Source organism: Crocodylus siamensis, chromosome 6, assembly GCF_052110815.1.
Source record: "Crocodylus siamensis isolate JL-2025a chromosome 6, ASM5211081v1, whole genome shotgun sequence".
NCBI lineage: Eukaryota > Metazoa > Chordata > Crocodylia > Crocodylidae > Crocodylus > Crocodylus siamensis.
This window is the reverse complement of record NC_143400.1, coordinates 421812-439663: the sequence shown is the minus strand read 5'-3', so window position 1 is coordinate 439663 and position 17852 is coordinate 421812. Positions and strand designations below refer to the sequence as shown.

Genomic DNA, 17852 nt, shown 5'->3' with positions numbered 1-17852 from the left:
TTAAACACCCCCAGGGTAGGGGCCAGCACCACTTCCCTTGGAAGTTGGTTCCAGACCCTAGCCTCCCTGACAGTGAAGTCGCGCCTCCTGATGTCTAGCCTAAATCTCCCTCTGCCACCTTGCGACGGTTATTCCTGGTCACTCCTGGCGGTGCTTGGGGGAACAGGGACTCCCCCAATGCCTGCTGATCCCCCTGACTAGTTCGTAACAGGCCACTAGATGCCCCTCAGCCTTCTCCTGTGGAGGCTGAACTCTCCTTGTCAGGCCTGCCCTGCGGCCCCTGATCATGTGAGTGGCCTCCTCTGGACCCTCTCCATGCTGTCCACATCCCTCTTGAAGTGCGGCGCCCAGACCTGGACGCAGTCCTCCAGCTGCGGCCTGACCAGTGCCGCACAGAGGGGGAGGATCGCCTCCCTGGACCTGCTCAAGATGCATCTGTGGATGCAAGACAAGGTTACCCTAACTAACTCCTCGCTAACCCCTGGCCCAGGCGTGTCTCTCCCGGGGCCCGAGGGGGGCCCAGCAGGGAGGTGGCTGAACTGGTCCCTACTTAGGAAGACAGAGGCAAAGAAATCGTTTGCAAAGAAATGGGTCGCCAGCTGGTTGGAGGGCCGCACCCAGAGGGTGGTAGTGGATGGGTTCTTCTCGACCTGGAAGGACGTGGGCAGTGGGGCTCCGCAGGGCTCGGTCCTCGGGCCCGCACTGTTCAACATCTTCATCAGTGACTTGGATGAGGGGGTAGAAAGCACCCTGTTCAAGTTTGCTGATGACACTAAGATATGGGGGGATGTGGGTGCGCTAGAAGGGTGCAATAGGCTACAAGCTGACCTTGACAGGTTGCAACGGTGGGCGGATGAGAATAGGATGGGGTTTAACACTGATAAGTGCAAGGTGTTGCACATGGGGAGGAAGAACCGGCACCACACTTACAGGTTGGGGAACTCCCCTCTTGCCAGGGCAGAGGTAGAAAAGGATCTTGGAGTCGTCATTGACTCCACGATGAACATGGGCCGGCAGTGTGGGGAGGCAGTCAAGAAGGCCAACCGTACCCTGTCATGCATCCACAGATGCATCTCGAGCAGGTCCAGGGAGGTGATCCTCCCCCTCTATGCGGCACTGGTCAGGCCGCGGCTGGAGTACTGCGTCCAGTTCTGGGCGCCACACTTCAAGAGGGACGTGGACGATATGGAGAGAGTCCAGAGGAGAGCCACTCGTATGATCAGGGGTCAGCAGGGCAGGCCTTATGAGGAGAGGCTACGGGACCTGAACCTGTTCAGCCTCCACAAGAGAAGGTTAAGGGGGGACCTCGTGGCCTGCTACAAACTGGTCAGGGGGGATCAGCAGGTATTGGGGGAGTCCCTGTTCCCCCGTGTGCTGCCAGGAGTGACCAGGAATAACGGTCACAAGCTGGCGGAGGGTAGGTTTAGATTAGATATTAGGAGGCGCTTCTTCACAGTCAGGGCGGCTAGGGCCTGGAACCGGCTTCCGGGGGAAGTGGTGCAGGCTCCTAGCCTGGGGATTTTTAAAAGGAAGTTAGATGAGCACCTTGCCGGGGTCATCTGACCCCGGTGCTCTTTCCTGCCAAGGCAGGGGGTCGGACTAGATGATCTACCTAGGTCCCTTCCGACTCTAGCTACTATGAAACCATGAAACATCTGACTGTGTGGGTGTCCCCACCACAGCCCCTGGTTTCTTAATGAGAATGGGGTGAGAGATAGTCAAAGACCCTCCAAAAGTCCAGAAAGACGACATCCACTGCTACCCCTGCGTCTAACGATTTGGTGACCTGGCCGTAGAAGGCACCAGGTTGGTCTGACAGGACCTGCCTCGAATGAACCCGTGTTGGTTGCCCCTAAGCATGAAATCCCCTGATGGTCCCTCGTGGACGTGCGCCAGGATAACTCTCTCAAAAAGCTTCCCCAGGACCGAGGTAAGACTGACTGGCCTGTAGTTCCCCGGGTCCTCCTTCCTCCCTTTTTTGAAGGTGGGAACCATGATGGCCCTCTTCCAGTCCTCTGGCATCACACCAGGGCCCCACGAGTGCTCGTACGGCCGTGCCAGGGGTATGGGCGATGACCTCTGCTAATTCCCTCAGCACTCAGGGGTGGAGATCGTCCGGACTAGCTGATTTAAATACATCCAGTCCCTCCAGGAGTTCCCCGACTCGTTCCTCACTGACCCTAGGTCTAGGTGCACCTCCCCTGGGGCCTGAGGGGGGCCCAGTAGGGAGTGACCTGGTCCCTACTCAGAAAAATGGAGGCAAAGAAATTGTTAAATAAGTTAGCTTTGTTGTCTGGTGTGATGACCAAATTTCCTAGCATGTCCTGCAGAAGCCACACAGGCATGCACATGCAAAACACGCTTATACGTGCATGCAAATGTGCAGGCATGCAAAAGACACATGAATATGTGCACAGACTAACGTGCACACACACACACACGTACACATACCTGGGTCTCATCCCCTGGCACTGCGTTTCTCCCCCACCTGGGTCCTGCCACGCTGAGGGGGTCCCTGTGCTGTGGAGCCCCCAGGCCGAGGCAGAAAGTAAGGGGAACCCCCACCCCTCCAGCCTGCTAGGGGAGAGGATTCCTTCCTGATCCCCTGCGGGGTCTGTTGGCCCTTTAAGAAGCATGAGGCTGAGTCTGCAGTGGAACAGCTCCCCATTAAAGTTGGGGGGGGGGAAGGTCATTAGTGGTAAATGAGCAGTGGAGAAGCCCAAAGCCAGGGATCAAGGCCTCACACCAGCCCAGGGATACATCTCTCCTCTCCTCCCCCCACCCACTTCCGCCCTCAGGGCCCCGACCTCAGCCCAACGCGGTGGCGGGAAGCCAGTGGGTCTGCAGGCAGCCAGGCATGGGACGAGGACCCAGGTGTCCAGGCTCCTAAGTCTTGTCCCGTGCTGGGACACCAGGAGTCCGGGATGCCTGCGGCCAAGAACCATTGGGCTCTCAGGCAAGGCCAGGTGGGCAGAGCCTGCACCCAGGAGGACGGGGCCTGGCACAGAGGGTGGGCCAAGGAACAGGAGGGCAGAGCCTGGCACAAAGGGGCAGGGCCGACGGGCGCCAGTCTTACAATAATTACTTTATTTTAACATCTTTTAATTAATTACAGACAGTAAAACAGCGCGGGGAGATGGCAGCACCAGGGCCTTGGCTGTATAACGCGCCCCCCCTTGTCCTGGAGGGGGGCAGCACAGGGTCCTCCAGAGCGCCTGGCTCACCCCGGGTTTCTCTTGTCCACGTCTGGCACCAAAATAAAGTGGGGGGTACCCTGAACCCCCACCCCCCCATCAAGGGAGAGGCAGGGGAAGTCTGGGGGGGGGGATAAGCATCCTGAGAATTTCAGTCCCCTCCCCTCTGCTCCCCCCATGGAAACCCCGCCCCCCACCAGGGGCCTATTGCTTCCAGAAGTTGGGGACAGATGTGAGGGGCACCAGACTGGCTCTTTGCCCGCCCCCTCTTGGCCTCAGGGTGAGGGGGAAGACAAGCCCCAGTGCCCCACCCCATGCATCCTACTCACCCCCACCACGAGGCAGCCCGGCTTGCCCCCCCCTCCAGCTGCCCCTCTGCTGGGGTGGGGGGCAAGAGGAGCCTGGGAATAAATATAATCTGTCCAATATATTTAAAAAAACTAACGACATTGCCCCCTCGGGCTGGGGCCTGGCCGGGGGGGGGCACGGCAGGGAGACGGGGGGATGCTACATCATGCCCAGCTGCAGCAATGTGTTAGCGTACATCATTGGCTTGACGTTGGGGTGAGGCTGCGGGAGATGGAGAGTCTGTTAGTGAGGGGCGTTCCCCCCCCCAGACTCAGCTGCAGGAGCCTTAAAGGGCCAGAGGACCCGGTGGCTGGGTTGAGGGGGTGGAAGAGGAGGTCACTCACCACTGCTGTGAACTGGTGGAACTCGGGCCGCAGGTCGGCGCCTCGCAGGTGGATGTAGGAGCCCTTGTTGCCCATCTGGTCGCTGGGGAGGGAGGCACGGGAAACTGAGGGAGGGCAGGGGGGGCACTAACAACCCCCATGCCCTGCCCCAGAGGTGGCTGTCTCTCAGGGCTGGGGTGCTTAGGGCCCATGGGGACTGGAGGAGGGGATACTCCAATGGGGGCACACATGTGCACACACATCCCCACCTGGCACAGCCCCACAGGGTTCCCATGTGGCTGCACGCGCACACACACACACACACACACACACACACACTGCCATGGCACAGCCCCAGAAGGTCCCTGTGCTTGTATGTACATGCGTGTCAGCCCCCGGGATGCCCCTTCACCCGCATGCACATGCAATCCTCCGACTGCATTGCCCCACAAAGTCCCTGTGTGGGCACACTCGCATGCACTCCTCATGGCCCCCCAGAGTTCCACATGGCTCCTGTATGTGCACACATGCTTGTACACACCCACACACACGTACCCCTGCCAGAGTACCCCTGCACACATGCACAGACACATGTACCTCCCATCACTGCACCCTCCCCCACATGCACACACAATAGACATGTGTATACCACCCTGGGTCATCCAACTCCATACGTACACACATGTACACATCTCCCATCACTACACAACCCCCCAGAATCCCTCCACACTCACACACAAGACACGTGTATACATGGGTCCCACTCCCTACACACCCACCCAGACACATGTACACACCTCCCATGTTCCCCTGCATGCACACACAGAAATATATACCCCCCTATCCCAGTCCACACACATGCACACACACCTGAACACACGCGTACACGTGCACTCACCAGTAGTTGGGGGCGGAAAAGACAGTGATGCACTTGCCGTCGTGGGCCACCTCATATCCCTCAGGCTTCACCTCGTGGCTGCGGATGACGTAGTCCAGCCGGTTGCGCTCCAGGAAGCGCTGCGTCACGTCTGGCCCAAACTGGCAGCTCACGCCCCGCTTGCTGACTGATCGCCCATTCTTGGGGTGGGGGGACAGGGTACTGTCACCCCCCGCCTGCCCACAGCCCCTGGGCCAATCGCGTTGTGGAGGGACCTGCTGCCGTCTCCATGCTACGTAGAAGCGCCTGGCGCGCATCTGCCCTACCCCCAAACCTCCAGGCCCAGCCGCTCTGATGCCAAGTGCGAGAGTCCAACAGATCTGGGGGGCCTTTCCTGCACCCCATGGCACCCCAGCATCCCACGGATAGTCAACAGGTAAGGCATGATGGGGACCCACCAATGCCCTCCTCTGAGGGGGCTGGAATGGGGCTGGGGACCCCAATGGAGGCTCCCTAGTGCCCTGCAACTGGAGCTGCTGGGAGCCCAGGATAGGGGTGGAGCCAAGCTGAGCCCCCTCGGACTCATCCCAGCTGCCAGGGGCCAGGCAAGGAAGGGACCCCGCCCCCCCCCTTCTCTTGTTCCACCCCAGCATCAGTAGCCTTTGGGAGACAGCGGGGGGTTGAACCATGCTGGCCCCTCACTCAGTGGCAGCACGGGCAGGGCATTGTGGGGGGCACTCACCTGGGGCTGGGGATCAGACCACAGCAGGTCACACATGGGGCCTGGCAAGAACAGAGGGGGCAGTCAGGCCCTGGGCCACCCTCAACTGCCCCCCACTCACCCCCCGTGGGGTATAGGACCACGCCGCCCCCTTGGGAGGATAGGAGTAGGCTGGAAACTGAGGTCAAACAGCTCTGTGGCCGGTCCCTGCCCCACCCCATTTGGGCAGGTCCTGGACCCCCCAGGTCTGCCCAAAAGGGGCCACAGAGCAGAGCCAGAGATCAAGCCCGCTCCTCCCCAGAACCAGATGCCCCCCATATCCCACAATCCTCCAGGCTGGGCAAGGGCAGGAACCCCCACCCCTGGTGCCCACCTGAGTCTGGGGGCTGCCTGTTCCTCTCAATCTTCCGGATGTCGTCCAGCGTCACCCCATCCTCGCTGAAGAGCCCCCCATGCATGATCTGGAGGGGTAGAGGGGGGCACAGGTCAAGGGGCACTGGTGGGGGGACCTGCACAGCTGCCCTGGCACCCCTGGGGTGAAAGGGACTGACCCCTCATGGCACCTCAAGGATCCCCCAAGCCAGCAGGGCCCCGGCATGCTGGGGGAGAGGGGGAGTCATGCCAATGTGGACCCCCCCCTCACTGCCAGGCACTTACCAGCACTTTACCATTGATGCACTGAGCCAGCGGAAGCCACTCAAAGACCTCGCTGAAGAGGGCGAACATCTGGGCTGTGTACTTGGCCTTGACTTCACCCTCGAAGCCATAGATCTGGTTCATGTTGTCTGTCTCATGGTTCCCTGTGGGGGAGGATGGGGGAAACGGGGGACTTGGGCACTGGCCGGAAACAAAAAGATACCCCCCATGGACACGCATGATGCCCGGGGACGGGAGGGGGGGCAAGCTGAAACAGTCTGGGCATGGATGGGGAAATTGAGGCATGGGCAGGATTTGACGGAGGTCCTGCAGGGAATGGGTAGCAGAGCACATAGGCATCCCAGCCCCCAGGCGAGGGCTCCCACCACCGGGCCATGCCGCCTCCACCCCCCCCCGCCATACCTCGGAGCAGGTGGAAGTGGTCAGGGTAGAGGAGCTTGAAGCCGAAGAGGGTGAGAATCACCTCCACCGAGAAGGAGCCACGGTCCACGAAGTCCCCATTGAATATCTGGGGGGCGGGGGCTGAGGAAAAGCAGGCAGGGGGCGGGGGGGGGAACCTCCTTCTTTCCACCTCAGAGCTACCAGGACCTGAAGCCATCTCTGCCCCGGGCCAGGCTTCAGCACCAGGAATATCCCCCAGGGGCTTTAACCCCAGCCCCTGCTTTACCCACTGCCCCATATGAGCTGTTCCTTGTCTCTCCTTGAGGGTCTTAGCCCCCCTGCCCCAGAAGCGGGGTGCTGAGATCGCAGGGCCCTGGGATCTACTTGGCTGGAAGAGCCATGGCACGTAGGAGCCTCTGTGTATGATGCGCACCAGATGGGGGTGGGAACAGGGAGCAGAAGAGCAGATCAGGCAGGAAGCAGAAAGCGGAGCAGCAGATCAGGTGGGGGGCAGGGAGTAAAAAGTAGAGCTGTAGAGGGGGCAGGGAGCAGAAAATTGAGCAGCAGATGGGGGCAAGGGCATAGGGAAGGGAGCAGATAGTGGCAGATCAGGCACGGGGCACAGGGCAGGAAGCCTAAGGCAGAGCAGCAGATCAGACAGTGGCACAGAGCAGGGAGCAGAAAGCGAAGCAGCAGATAAGGCAGGGGACCTGAGCACCACCCTGGGAGGGTGCAGAGTTACATTTGCAACCTGCCTGCCCAAAAGCTGGGCCCCTGCTACCCTGATGGGGCAGGCAGGGAAACTGAGGCACGGGGCAGAGTAGCACCGCTGGGCTCCAGCAGGCCTGGCCGGCTCTGGGCCCTGTGCCGCTAGGGAAGGATACATAGGGGTTGGTTTCAGACGGCAGCCCGTTGAGCTCGAAGATGTGGAGCAGGTCATAGAACTGCCCGTGCGTGTCCCCGCACACGGTCATCTTCTCTGTCTGGAAGAAAGAGGCGGGGAAGGGGGAGGTTGTGGGGGGGGGCAGGGACACAGCATGTCAGGCTCCTCTGGCCTCCTGCCCCCCTTCTGCTTCAGAAGCTGCAGCTGGAAACACGGCCACGTCTGGGGGGCGGAGACAGGGCCACTGGTCTGGGAAGCAGAGATAATGCTCCTGCACCCCCCTGCAAAGGTTCATGGGAGGAGTCACCAATCCCTTGCCTCATCTGTTGCTCTGCTTCCTGCCCCTCTGCTTTGTGAGCAGCAAGCAGAGCAACAGGAACAGGAAGTAGAGCAGCAGATCAGGCAGGGAGCTGGGCTAAGTGGGGAAACTGAGGCAGGGCATGAACCTGGACTGTCCTCGTGTGGACGCTCTCCCTCCACAGCAGCTGAATACCCAGCTGCTACACCGCCCAACACGCACCCCCCCCCGCCCCCCAGCACTGCCTGTACCTCTTTCAACGTGGTTTCTACAAGTGTGGGGAGCTTGGAGAGCACCTCCTTCACCTGCACCAGGATCTGCCAAGAGAGAACGGGGTTGTGGGGGCAGAGAAGGAGCTGGGACCAGCTGCCCACGTGGCATAGTTTCATAGTTGGTCAGGTCAGAAGGGACCCAATCAGATCATCGAGTCCAACCCCCTGCCATGGCAGGCAAGAGTACTGGGCTCAAACGACCCCAGCAAGGTGTACAGCTAGCCTCCTCTTAAAGCCCCCCAGGGTAGGAGCCAGCATCACCTCGCTTGGAAGTTGGTTCCAGATCCTAGCTGCCCTGATCGTGAAGTCACGCCTCCTGATGTCTAGTCTGAATCTCCCCTCTGCCAGCTTGTGGCCGTTATTCCTGGTCACTCCTGGCGGTGCTCGGGGGAACAGGGACTTCCCCAGTGCCTGCTGGTCCCCCCCGACTAGTTTGTAACAGGCCACAAGATCCCCCTCGGCCTTCTCTTGTGGAGGCTGAACAGGTTCAGGTCCCGCAGCCTCTCCTCGTGGGGCCTGCCCTGCTGCCCCCTGACCATGCGAGTGGCCTCCTCTGCACCCTCTCCATGCTGTCGACATCCCCCCTGAAATGCGGCACCCAGAACTGGACGCAGTACTCCAGCTGCGGCCTGACCAGTGCCGCATAGAGGGGGAGGGTCACCTCCCTGGACCTGCTCGAGATGCATCTGTGGGTGCACGACAAGGTGCGGTCGGCCTTCCTGACCGTGTCCCCACACTGCCGGCCCATGTTCATCTTGGCATCAGTGATGACTCCAAGATCCTTCTCTGCCTCTGCCCTGACGAGAAGGGAGTTCCCCAACCTGTAGGTGTGGTGCCGGTTGTTCCTCCCCAGGTGCAGCACCTTGCACTTGTCAGTGTTGAATCCCATCCTGTTCTCATCCGCCCACCCCTGTAACCTGTCTAGGTCTGATTGCAGCCTATTCCTCCCTTCTAGCGTGCCCACGTCCCCCCACATCTTAGTGTTATCAGCAAATTTGAGCAGGTGCTTTTTACCCCCTCGTCCAAGTCACTGATGAAGATGTTGAACAGTGCGGGCCCGAGGACCGAGCCCTGGGGGACCCCACTGCCCACATCCCTCCAAGTCAAAAATAACCCGTCCACCACTGCTCTCTGGGTGCGGCCCTCCAGCAACTTGGTGACACATCTGACTGCGCAGGTATTGACACCACAGCCCCACAGTTTCTGAATGAGAACAGGGTGAGAGACAGTGTTGAAGGCCTTCCGAAAGTCCAGGAAGACTATGTCCACTGCCACCCCTGCGTCTAAGGATTTGGTGACCTGGTTCTGGAAGGCCACCAGGTTGGTCTGACAGGACCAGCCTCTGATGAACCCATGTTGGTTGCCCCTAAGCATGAAATCCCCTGCTGGCCCCTTATGGACACATGCCAGGATAACTCTCTCAAAAAGCTTCCCCAGGATCGAGGTAAGACTGACTGGCCTATAGTTCCCGGGTCCTCCTTCCCCGCTTTTTTGAAGATGGGAACTATGGCCCTCTTCCAGTCCTCTGGCATCACACCAGAGCACCACGAGTGCTCATACAGCCGTGCCAGGGGTATGGGCGATGACCTCTGCTAATTCCCTCAGGACTCGGGGGTGGAGATCATCCGGACCAGCTGATTTAAATACGTCCAATCCCTCCAGAAGTTCCCTGACTAGGTCCTCACTGATCCCAAGTCTGGGTGCACCTCCCTTGGGGCCTACAGAGGTCCCAGTGAGGGGGGTGACCCAGTCCCTAACTCAGGAAAATGGAAGCAAAGAAATTGTTCGATAGGTTAGCTTTGTTGTCTGGTGTGACAACCAGATTTCCTAGCGTGTCTTGCAGAAGATAGAAACATCTTTTCTAAAAAGGGGAGACACTGGCAGCAGGTGGGTTTCCCTCTGGCCTCAGCTGCCAGGGTAGGAGCGAGTCTGAGAAAAGGAACAGTAGACCCAAAGTCTGCCTCAATTTACCCAGACTGAAGCAGGCCTCGATGTAAGATGGGCAACGTATGGGGACTGTGCCAACCCCAAGGCCCTGGGAGGGGCGGGAGCTGCTCTGAAGAGGCCACTGTGCTGCCCCAGCACCCTGTGAGGGGGTTACTGTATTGCCCCACACACCACACACCCCAAAATATAAAAGTGCACCTCAGTTCTGAAAGGCAGCGTGGAAAAAGGATAGGAAAGCACTGTACTTTCTTTGCTACAAGCTGCTATTACTGTATTTCCTCACTTAAAACAGCTCCCCAACAAATTTCCAGCAGCTACTTTGAGGGGGGGGGTGTAGGTTATCCAATAATAACAGCAAAACAGTCATAAGCTAGTATCTGCCAAAAAGGGGGTGGTGGTGGTTAGTATCCGTGTAAAAGGACCAAGCCTATGACAGGAGAATGCTGAAAGTATAAGGGCTCAAAGGGGGGAGTGGATGGATATAGAACCAAGGCTTCCTGCCCCCTACAAGCTATGGATACCCCATGACCAGTCAGAGCAGGGGGCTGGGGGTACCACCAATGTCTGGCTCCCAGTGTGCCAGGGAAGGAGCTGCTCAGAGGACGTTTTAGATCCTTGTACCCCACACAACCCCTATGCAGCCGAGCTCCTGCCCCAGCCTCAGTGGAAGGGGGTGAACCCCCCCCCCCCATATTCAGCATATGGTACGTGAGAAAGTACGGTAAAATGCAGCGTGAGCTTGGGGAGGGGCCTGACCTGGTAGGCACATTTTCTGTGGAGTTTCTTCTGATCCTTGTACCACTGCATCAGCTCCTTCATGAAGGCCAGCGTCACCTTCCCATCCTCCAGCTTGGGGCCGCTGTACTCGTCCTCGATGGCTGGGGGGAGGGGGGGAAGCAGGGGCAGGGAGTGTTTATTAGGGGCAAGGAGTTAGCTGCAGAATTCACGAGTGGAATCCCCCCTTCTGCCACCCATGCAGGTCCCCCACTGTCACCCCCTGGACTTCCAAGGTGGCCTCACTGTTGTCCCCAGAAACACCTCCCCTCCCACTGCTGGACCTCCCAAACTGTCCCCAGACCCGCCCCACCTGGCTTCTGGGGTCAGGGACAGGGAAACACTTTGGCTGAACCCAAGCTGGGCGCCTGAGCAGGAACGTAGGTGGCTTGTTCAGAAAGGTGGAGCTCAGCTGGTGTAAACACCCCTCCCCACCCTCCACATTCATGGAAAGAGGGAAAACTTCCAGGCTGCCGGCCGCAGTTGACGAAAGCAGCAGCAACATCAGCTGAGCTGCCATGAGGTTGGATTCCACTCCCTGCCCAGTTCTGCGGCTGCTCCAGCTGCTTCCCTCGCCTGGTGCAGTCAGCGGCTGAGCAAGGCACGGACAGCACGGCGGGGAAATCCTGGGCTCTGCATGTGGGCCAAGCCTGTGCGTCACCGTGGCCCATCTCACTGGAGCTCCCTCCAAGTTTCGGCACAGGCAGCTGACGGGGAGCTAGAGCCAGGTGGCTCCCGGCCAGAAAGCAACTGTTGTGTAAAGCGTTAGGATCCTACAGCAGGGAGCCGCGGGGGTCAGATGATGGGCACCATGGAGCCAGCCTTATAGGGCCGATCCAGGGGTCTCAGCCCACCCCTGCCTCAACTGCCACAGGCCATGAGTTGGAGGGAAGGGCCCCAACCAGTTGAGCTCAGATAGGACACAATATTATCCTCCGACATCGGAGAATGGGGCCAGAGCACACACATACGACAAGAGGCGGCTTCCTGAGCAGGAAGGGGGAAGAAGGGACTTAGCTTGTCCCCTCATGGTGCCCTCCGGATGAGACCAGGGTGTGGCACTCACACGACACGGGACCTCCAGCCATTCAAAGGGGTGGGACACAGGTGTTGGGGGCTCCCAGAAGTGACCACAGACCCCTGGAGACAGTCTCCTAAGTCTCTTAGGAGCTGAGGCTTGCTGAGAGCGTGATGCAGACACAGAGCCTTAGACAAGGGTCTCTGCCTGCCCAGATCCTGGGTAAACCTCGCTGCGCTCCAGGCTGCTCACAATGCTTGGAGACCCCTGAGGCCAAGAGACTGAGGAGCCCCAGGTCTGCTGGACTTGGGGTCCATGGAAATAAGGCCACCTCTCATCTGTCAGCTTTTCTGGGCATGGGGGAAATGAAGCTGTTCTTCCCTCTGCTACCACTCTTGGGGTCCAGTCAGGAACCGCACCATGATCCTCTCTGTACGTGGAGCTGGGCAGGGGGACCGTCTCCCCAGAGACACTAGGCCTTTCCCCTACCTGGGGGGCTGCTGATGACGAAGAGGTAACACCAACACTGCCCACCAGTGGATAAAAATCAGTCTTTGGAGCCTCCAAAATTGCATCTCTGACAACTGGCACAGCAGGACCCAAACCCAACTCATCTTCCGGGCTGTCATCACCCCTGCCCCAAGGGACTGCGACACATCGGGAACACCTGAAGCCCTGGGAACATCACTGTGGGCAACATCCTGGGAAAACCCTCTGTATCCAGTGGGAGAAGACCCAATGCCGGTGTGCCAGCCATGGTCCTACAGCTCAAGATCTATTGGACAGGGCAGACAGACGCTAGGCGATGAGCTGCTGAGACGGGAACCACGCTCCCAACTCGGCGACGGGCAACGCTCCAGAGGGGGGAGAAACAAGATGTTCAAGGAGCCCTTGAAGGCCAGACTGAAGAAATGCAGCATCAACACTGACACTCAGGACACGTAAGCGCTGAACAACCCCTGACTGCACCACAATGTACAATGAGGCATCGATTGTATCAGCAAACTCGCCTTGCGAGTTCACGGCTAGGTCACGGCTAGTCCAGTCCCTATCTGAGGCAGGATCAGCCCCGCCCAAATCACGAATCTCTGGACAACTGCAGCCAGCCCTGGTACTGCACCCAAACCCGCCACAGGGAAAACAGGGGGGCCACAGCCACTAATAATCTGCTGCTGTGAAAGGTTGTTAGTACGCACTCCAGAGACCCAGGCCCAGGCCGTGCCCCCACAGCAGAGGAAGAGGAAACCCCACAGTGAGCATCAGTCTGAGCAGGGGGGAAATCCCTTCTTGCCCCAGTGCAGCATGGGGCTGAGCCCAAGCAGGGGGGCACAACCCTCCAGCCAGGACACTGCAAGGTTGGTGCAGCGGGAGCACTGGTGCAGCCCAGACCCATCCCCAGCCTGGGCTGCAGCAGCACCCAGCGCCTCTGGGACAGGCTTAAAAACACAGTCACACATGGAGCGGAAAGGGAGGAGCTGGGAACCAGCCCAGCCCAGAGCCTGGGCGATCCCTGCAGCCAAACGCAGGCATTGCTATGCCTAGATCATCCCTAATCAGGGACTCCAACCTCTCTTGAAGCCTCCAGCAAGAAGAGCCAGTTCCCAAGGGAAATCAGACCCCCACCATTTTCTTTGGAGGGCTGGTCTGGTTGCAAACAGACGGCACCCAGCTCCTGGCCCCATTGCCACGAGGCTGCAGCTGCAGGTCTGTGGGTGCTGTGGTTTTTTCCTTGCAGGCAGGATAGATCCACTCCTTGCAGATCAGCAATTCTCAGCCACGGAGGATCTCCAGGCTTCTCTTCACGCTGTGACCTCAGCCTGAGCTCCCTGGCTCAGGGAGAGGCCTGGAAGCAGGCAAGGGGGACCCCGGAAAACACGACAGATCCAGGCGCTGGTCTCTTCTCCACCTCACAGCCCCCCTTGCTGTGTCCTGAGCTGCAGGCAGCATGGAAAGGGCCCTCAGGGGTTCTTGCTGCAGCTGCTTGTGGATGACATTATCTAGCCTGGATGCTTCTTCTCCTTGCCTGGTTCCTCAACTCCTCTGACATCCTCAGAGCAAGGGGCCAGGCCATGCAGCAGCCTCTCACCTGGCAGAGATGTGTGAGCTCCTGGCACACACCCAAAAAGTGAGGCCAATACCCAGGTGCTTTGCGTTCAGCTGTCTCCACCTCCATCGCTTTTCCCCTCCACTGAATCTGGGGCTTGGACAGGCCACAGGCCCCATCACCAGGGTTCAGGTACAGCATTAGGGCAGCTCCAGGGCAGAAGGCTGGCCATGCCCTCCTGCAGCTCGCTGAAGATCCAGGGCAGCCCCGGAGTGGCTGGAAACAGCAGGCAGTGACACAAGGAGGGGGCAGACCTGGTTGCCACTGCTCCCAGGCCTGCGGCCCACACTGCTCCATCACCCCCGCCACAGCCAGGGCAAGCACCCCTACCCCCTCAGTAACTGCCCCTCAAGGCCATCAGGCTCCCGGCAACAGCTATTTTTGGCTCCCGCGTGACTCGTGCGAATGCCAGCATGGTCCGGGCCCCACCCCCAGCTCGGGACACAAGCCAAAGGAAACCAGTCTTCCAGTCCCAGCTCTGGAGACACGTGGATGGCCAGGCCAGGACTCCTGAGTTCCATCTTTAGCCTGGGGGCCTGCAGTGAGTCACCCTCTTGCACTCTTTCCATTTCCCTGGGTCTATGGGGCTCAAGGTCTCTAATACTGGCAGCACTGGGAGGGATGAGAGCAGTGTTCTGGAAAGCAAGTGGAGGGAAACTGAGGCAGGCGGAGGCAGGAGGGGTCTTTCAGAGTGACCCCCTTGACTTCTCCCTGGCCCCAACATCCCACCTCTGTCTCCATTGGTCAGTCCCAGCCTCATCTGCTCTTCCCAGGACCTTCCTTCTCTTTTGCATCACGCCAGCCACCCCCCAGGCAGATCAGCTGGGCATGTTCCACCTGGCCCTTTCCAGATATGTGGCCCCCTGCAGAAGTGCATTCATTTCTCCCAACACTTGCAGGGGAGATCCCTTCCCAGGGCTCGGGGGAAGACCCGAGGCCCTCCTTGGAGCCCTGCTGGGCAGCTGGGAGCCTCCGAGTGGAACCCCCCATTCACCAGCCGCAGGGGCCCCACTCACTCATGCTCTCGATGTCGAGGGAGTCAACGACGGACCGCTTGTGCTCATCGCTGGCGATCGCCCGCTCGAAGGCTTTCTGCTTTACGATCTTGTTGCACTCCTGGTATTTTAGCTTGGCGTCCTTATCATTGGGCTTCACCTTCACCACCTGCGGGAAAGGCAGAAGGTCATGGGCACAGGGGCTCTAGGCCGGGGAGCCAGCAGGGAGGGCACAACCACACTAGGCTGCCTGACAGCCCCCAGCTGGCCAAGATGTGAGAGCAGGTCAGATGCCAAGGGACAGCTCCAGCTGGGGGAGGGGGACGCACTGGGTTCCATCCCCAGCTCTGGGAGGGGTGGGGGGGGCTGACGGTTAGAGAAGCTGAGGACTGTTAGCGGCTGGCCGCCAAGACGTATGGGTTCTATCTCTCCCCCGCAAAGGGAATGCAGCAGTAGCTGAAAAAGGGGGGAGCTGGGCTCAGGACTCCTGGGGTCCACCCAATGACCCAACAGCTGGATGAAGAATAGGACAGTGTGAGCCATCCTGGTAACCCGGGCTTGGCAGGGCATGATCCTGCAGCCCGCAGGTGCCTAAAATCTGGGGAGGGGAAGGGGGCAGCAGGGCCCCGGCCATACACACGCACCGTCTCATAGTCCCTCAGTGCAGCCTTGAATTTGCCCAGCGCCATGTTGCTGGCAGCACGGCGATAGTAGCCCTTGACATACTTCTTGTCCAGCTCGAGGGCGCGTGTGGCATCGGCCAGGGCATAGCCATAGCACTCGGTGCGCAGGTAGGCCAGGCTGCGGTTCCCATAGTAGATGGCATTGTCAGGGTTCAGCTCAATGGCCTGGCTGTAGAACTTGACCGCGTTCTCGTAGTCCTTGACTGGGGGCAGAGGGAGAGAGATGGAGGGTCAGACAGACTCTTTACCCCTGGTCCCACAATCAGCCGCTCCCTCCGAGGTCCAGAGCCCATGGCAGCCCCCAGCCCAGCGGCCTCACCAGGGGCCCAGCAGCATCCGGCTCTCCACCCCCAGTGAGGAAGATGCAACCCAGAGGCTCCATCCTGCCTTGACTCTCACCACAGGCAGTGGGCAACCGGTCAGCACCCCCTTGCCAGGCTGCCCCAGATCCTTTTCCCTCCCAGTTAACCAGTAACTAACTAGAATTAACTCTGTGCCGAGGCCGGAGATGGGACTGGGTCAGGATGGGGGGACCCGGGGAAGGCACGGCGGGGGTGCGGTGGGCCCAGAGGCTGGGGTGTCACAGAGACCACCAGCTTCCCCTCAGGCCTGGGGCACGGGGGACAGCCCTGGACTGCCCAGAGGGGCCCAGCTGGCTACAAGGAGACATGGCAAGGCCAGGCCACCAGCACTGATGGGAAGGAAGGAAGCGCAGATGGGGCTGGTCCTGGGACAGCTGCCTCCAAGGGTGGAGCAGGGTGAAAAGGGGCCAGGACACTGGGGTTCTTCCCTCCAACACTTCCCAGTTGGACCAGTTAAACCAGTACCCAGCTGGAGCCAGATCCTTTTACTTCCCAGTTAAATCAGGAGCTAGCTAGAAGCACTTTTCTCCCTCACTGTGAAACCAGTAAATAACTGGCACCAAATTCTTCTCGCTTCCAATTAAACCAGCAATGAACTGGAGCAAAACTGCTCCCCCATTCCACTTCCCAGTTGGACAAGGTTAAGCCATATCCCCCAGGAACCAGCTGGCACCAAAGTGAAAGGCTGATGAAGGATGTCACCAGCATCAGGGTCTTCAAGGGGGGGGGACAGATGCACACAAAAGACACCTGGGTTCTGCCCTCATCCATTAATGCCTCTCTCACGCTCCCCTCTAACGAGGCCCCACCCCCTGCCTCAGTTTCCCCAGGCTCTGCACCCAGCCCGGCCTGCAGGCTGTGTGGGGGGGGAGGAGCAGGGTCTTCACCCCAGGGGTGGTAACAGCACAGCCGTGCCCTGGCTCTCACTCAGAACCTTGCCCCCCCACACCCCTCAAAGCCACTTCTCAGGTGGGGAAACCAAGGCACTGGGCAGTGGCCTGCTGCCCCCCACCCTGCTCTCACCAGCCTCCTGCTTCCTGTTTCACTGCTGCTTTGGGCCCCCCGCAAACCGCCCCCCCCGGGTCCAGGCCCCCCCCCACAGAGACCCTCAGCCACGGCTCCCTGTCCAGCAGGCTGCCCCCCCCATGTGGCTCGGAATGAGGAAACCCTTCCCCTCCGGTCCCTCTGCCCCCCCCGCCGCCCCCACTCAGTATGGGACAGCTCGCCCCGCGGGGCTCGCCCGACCCCTGCTGCACCCCGCGGCTCCCTATCTGGCAGCCCCCCCTCCCCCACGTGGCAGCCCTTCCCACCACGGCTCCCTAGGTGGCAGCCCCCCCTCAGGCCCTCCCATGGGCTGCCTATCTGGCAGCCCCCCAGACCCCGCCTTATGGCGCCCCGGTCACTATGTGGCAGCCCTCCCCCACCTTTGAAGTACTCGTTGGCGCGGGTCTTGAGCGCCTCCGCCCGCTCCTCGGTGCCCGCCTCCCGGGGGGGCCGCCCGGGGCCGCCGCGCTCCGCCCGCTCGCCCTCCGCCATCGCCGGGCCGTAAAGCGCCCCTGGCAACCGCGCGGCCCCGCCGCCACCGCCAAGTGCCGCCGCCTGTCGCAAACGCCGACCCCCAGGGAGGGTGGAGGTCGCAAAACCGCGCATGCGTCTTGAGGGGGGAGAGCGGGAGGACCCCCCCCATAGTAGAAGTCAGAGCGACCGCCTACCATAGAGGGGTGTGGGCTAGAGCGGCCATTAGGAGGTACCAAGTGCAGGGACGGGGGGGAGGGAGTTGGGAGGTACCAAGGGGAAAAGAAAAGGGGAACTGGGAGGTATTAAATTCCGGAACGGGGGCGGGGATTGGGAGATACCAAGGTGGAAAGAAAAGGGGGACTTTGGGAGATACCAAGTTTAGGGGTCAGGAAGGCGGGATTGGGAGGTACTAAAATGGAAAGGGGGATTGGGAGGTACCGAGCGTGGGGTGAGCCGTGCCCCGAGGAATGCTGGGTGGTGGTAGTGTGGCTGGGGTG

At 60.0% G+C, this 17852-nt stretch overlaps 1 protein-coding gene across 1 annotated transcript; it reads right to left on the bottom strand.

The window, feature by feature from the left end:
- Positions 1-3065: 3065 nt before the first annotated feature.
- On the bottom strand, positions 3066-17423 carry PPP5C (protein phosphatase 5 catalytic subunit). The gene is made up of 13 exons (XM_090056181.1): positions 17262-17423; positions 15437-15678; positions 14814-14961; positions 10658-10779; positions 7934-7999; positions 7386-7484; positions 6523-6628; positions 6121-6263; positions 5837-5924; positions 5485-5525; positions 4764-4942; positions 3887-3968; positions 3066-3764 (listed from the first exon to the last, which is right to left on the bottom strand). The coding sequence occupies exons 1-13, from the start codon at positions 17371-17373 to the stop codon at positions 3702-3704; spliced, it is 1491 nt and encodes a 496-aa protein (XP_089912307.1). The 5' UTR covers positions 17374-17423; the 3' UTR covers positions 3066-3701.
- Between the last annotated feature and the right edge of the window lie 429 nt (positions 17424-17852).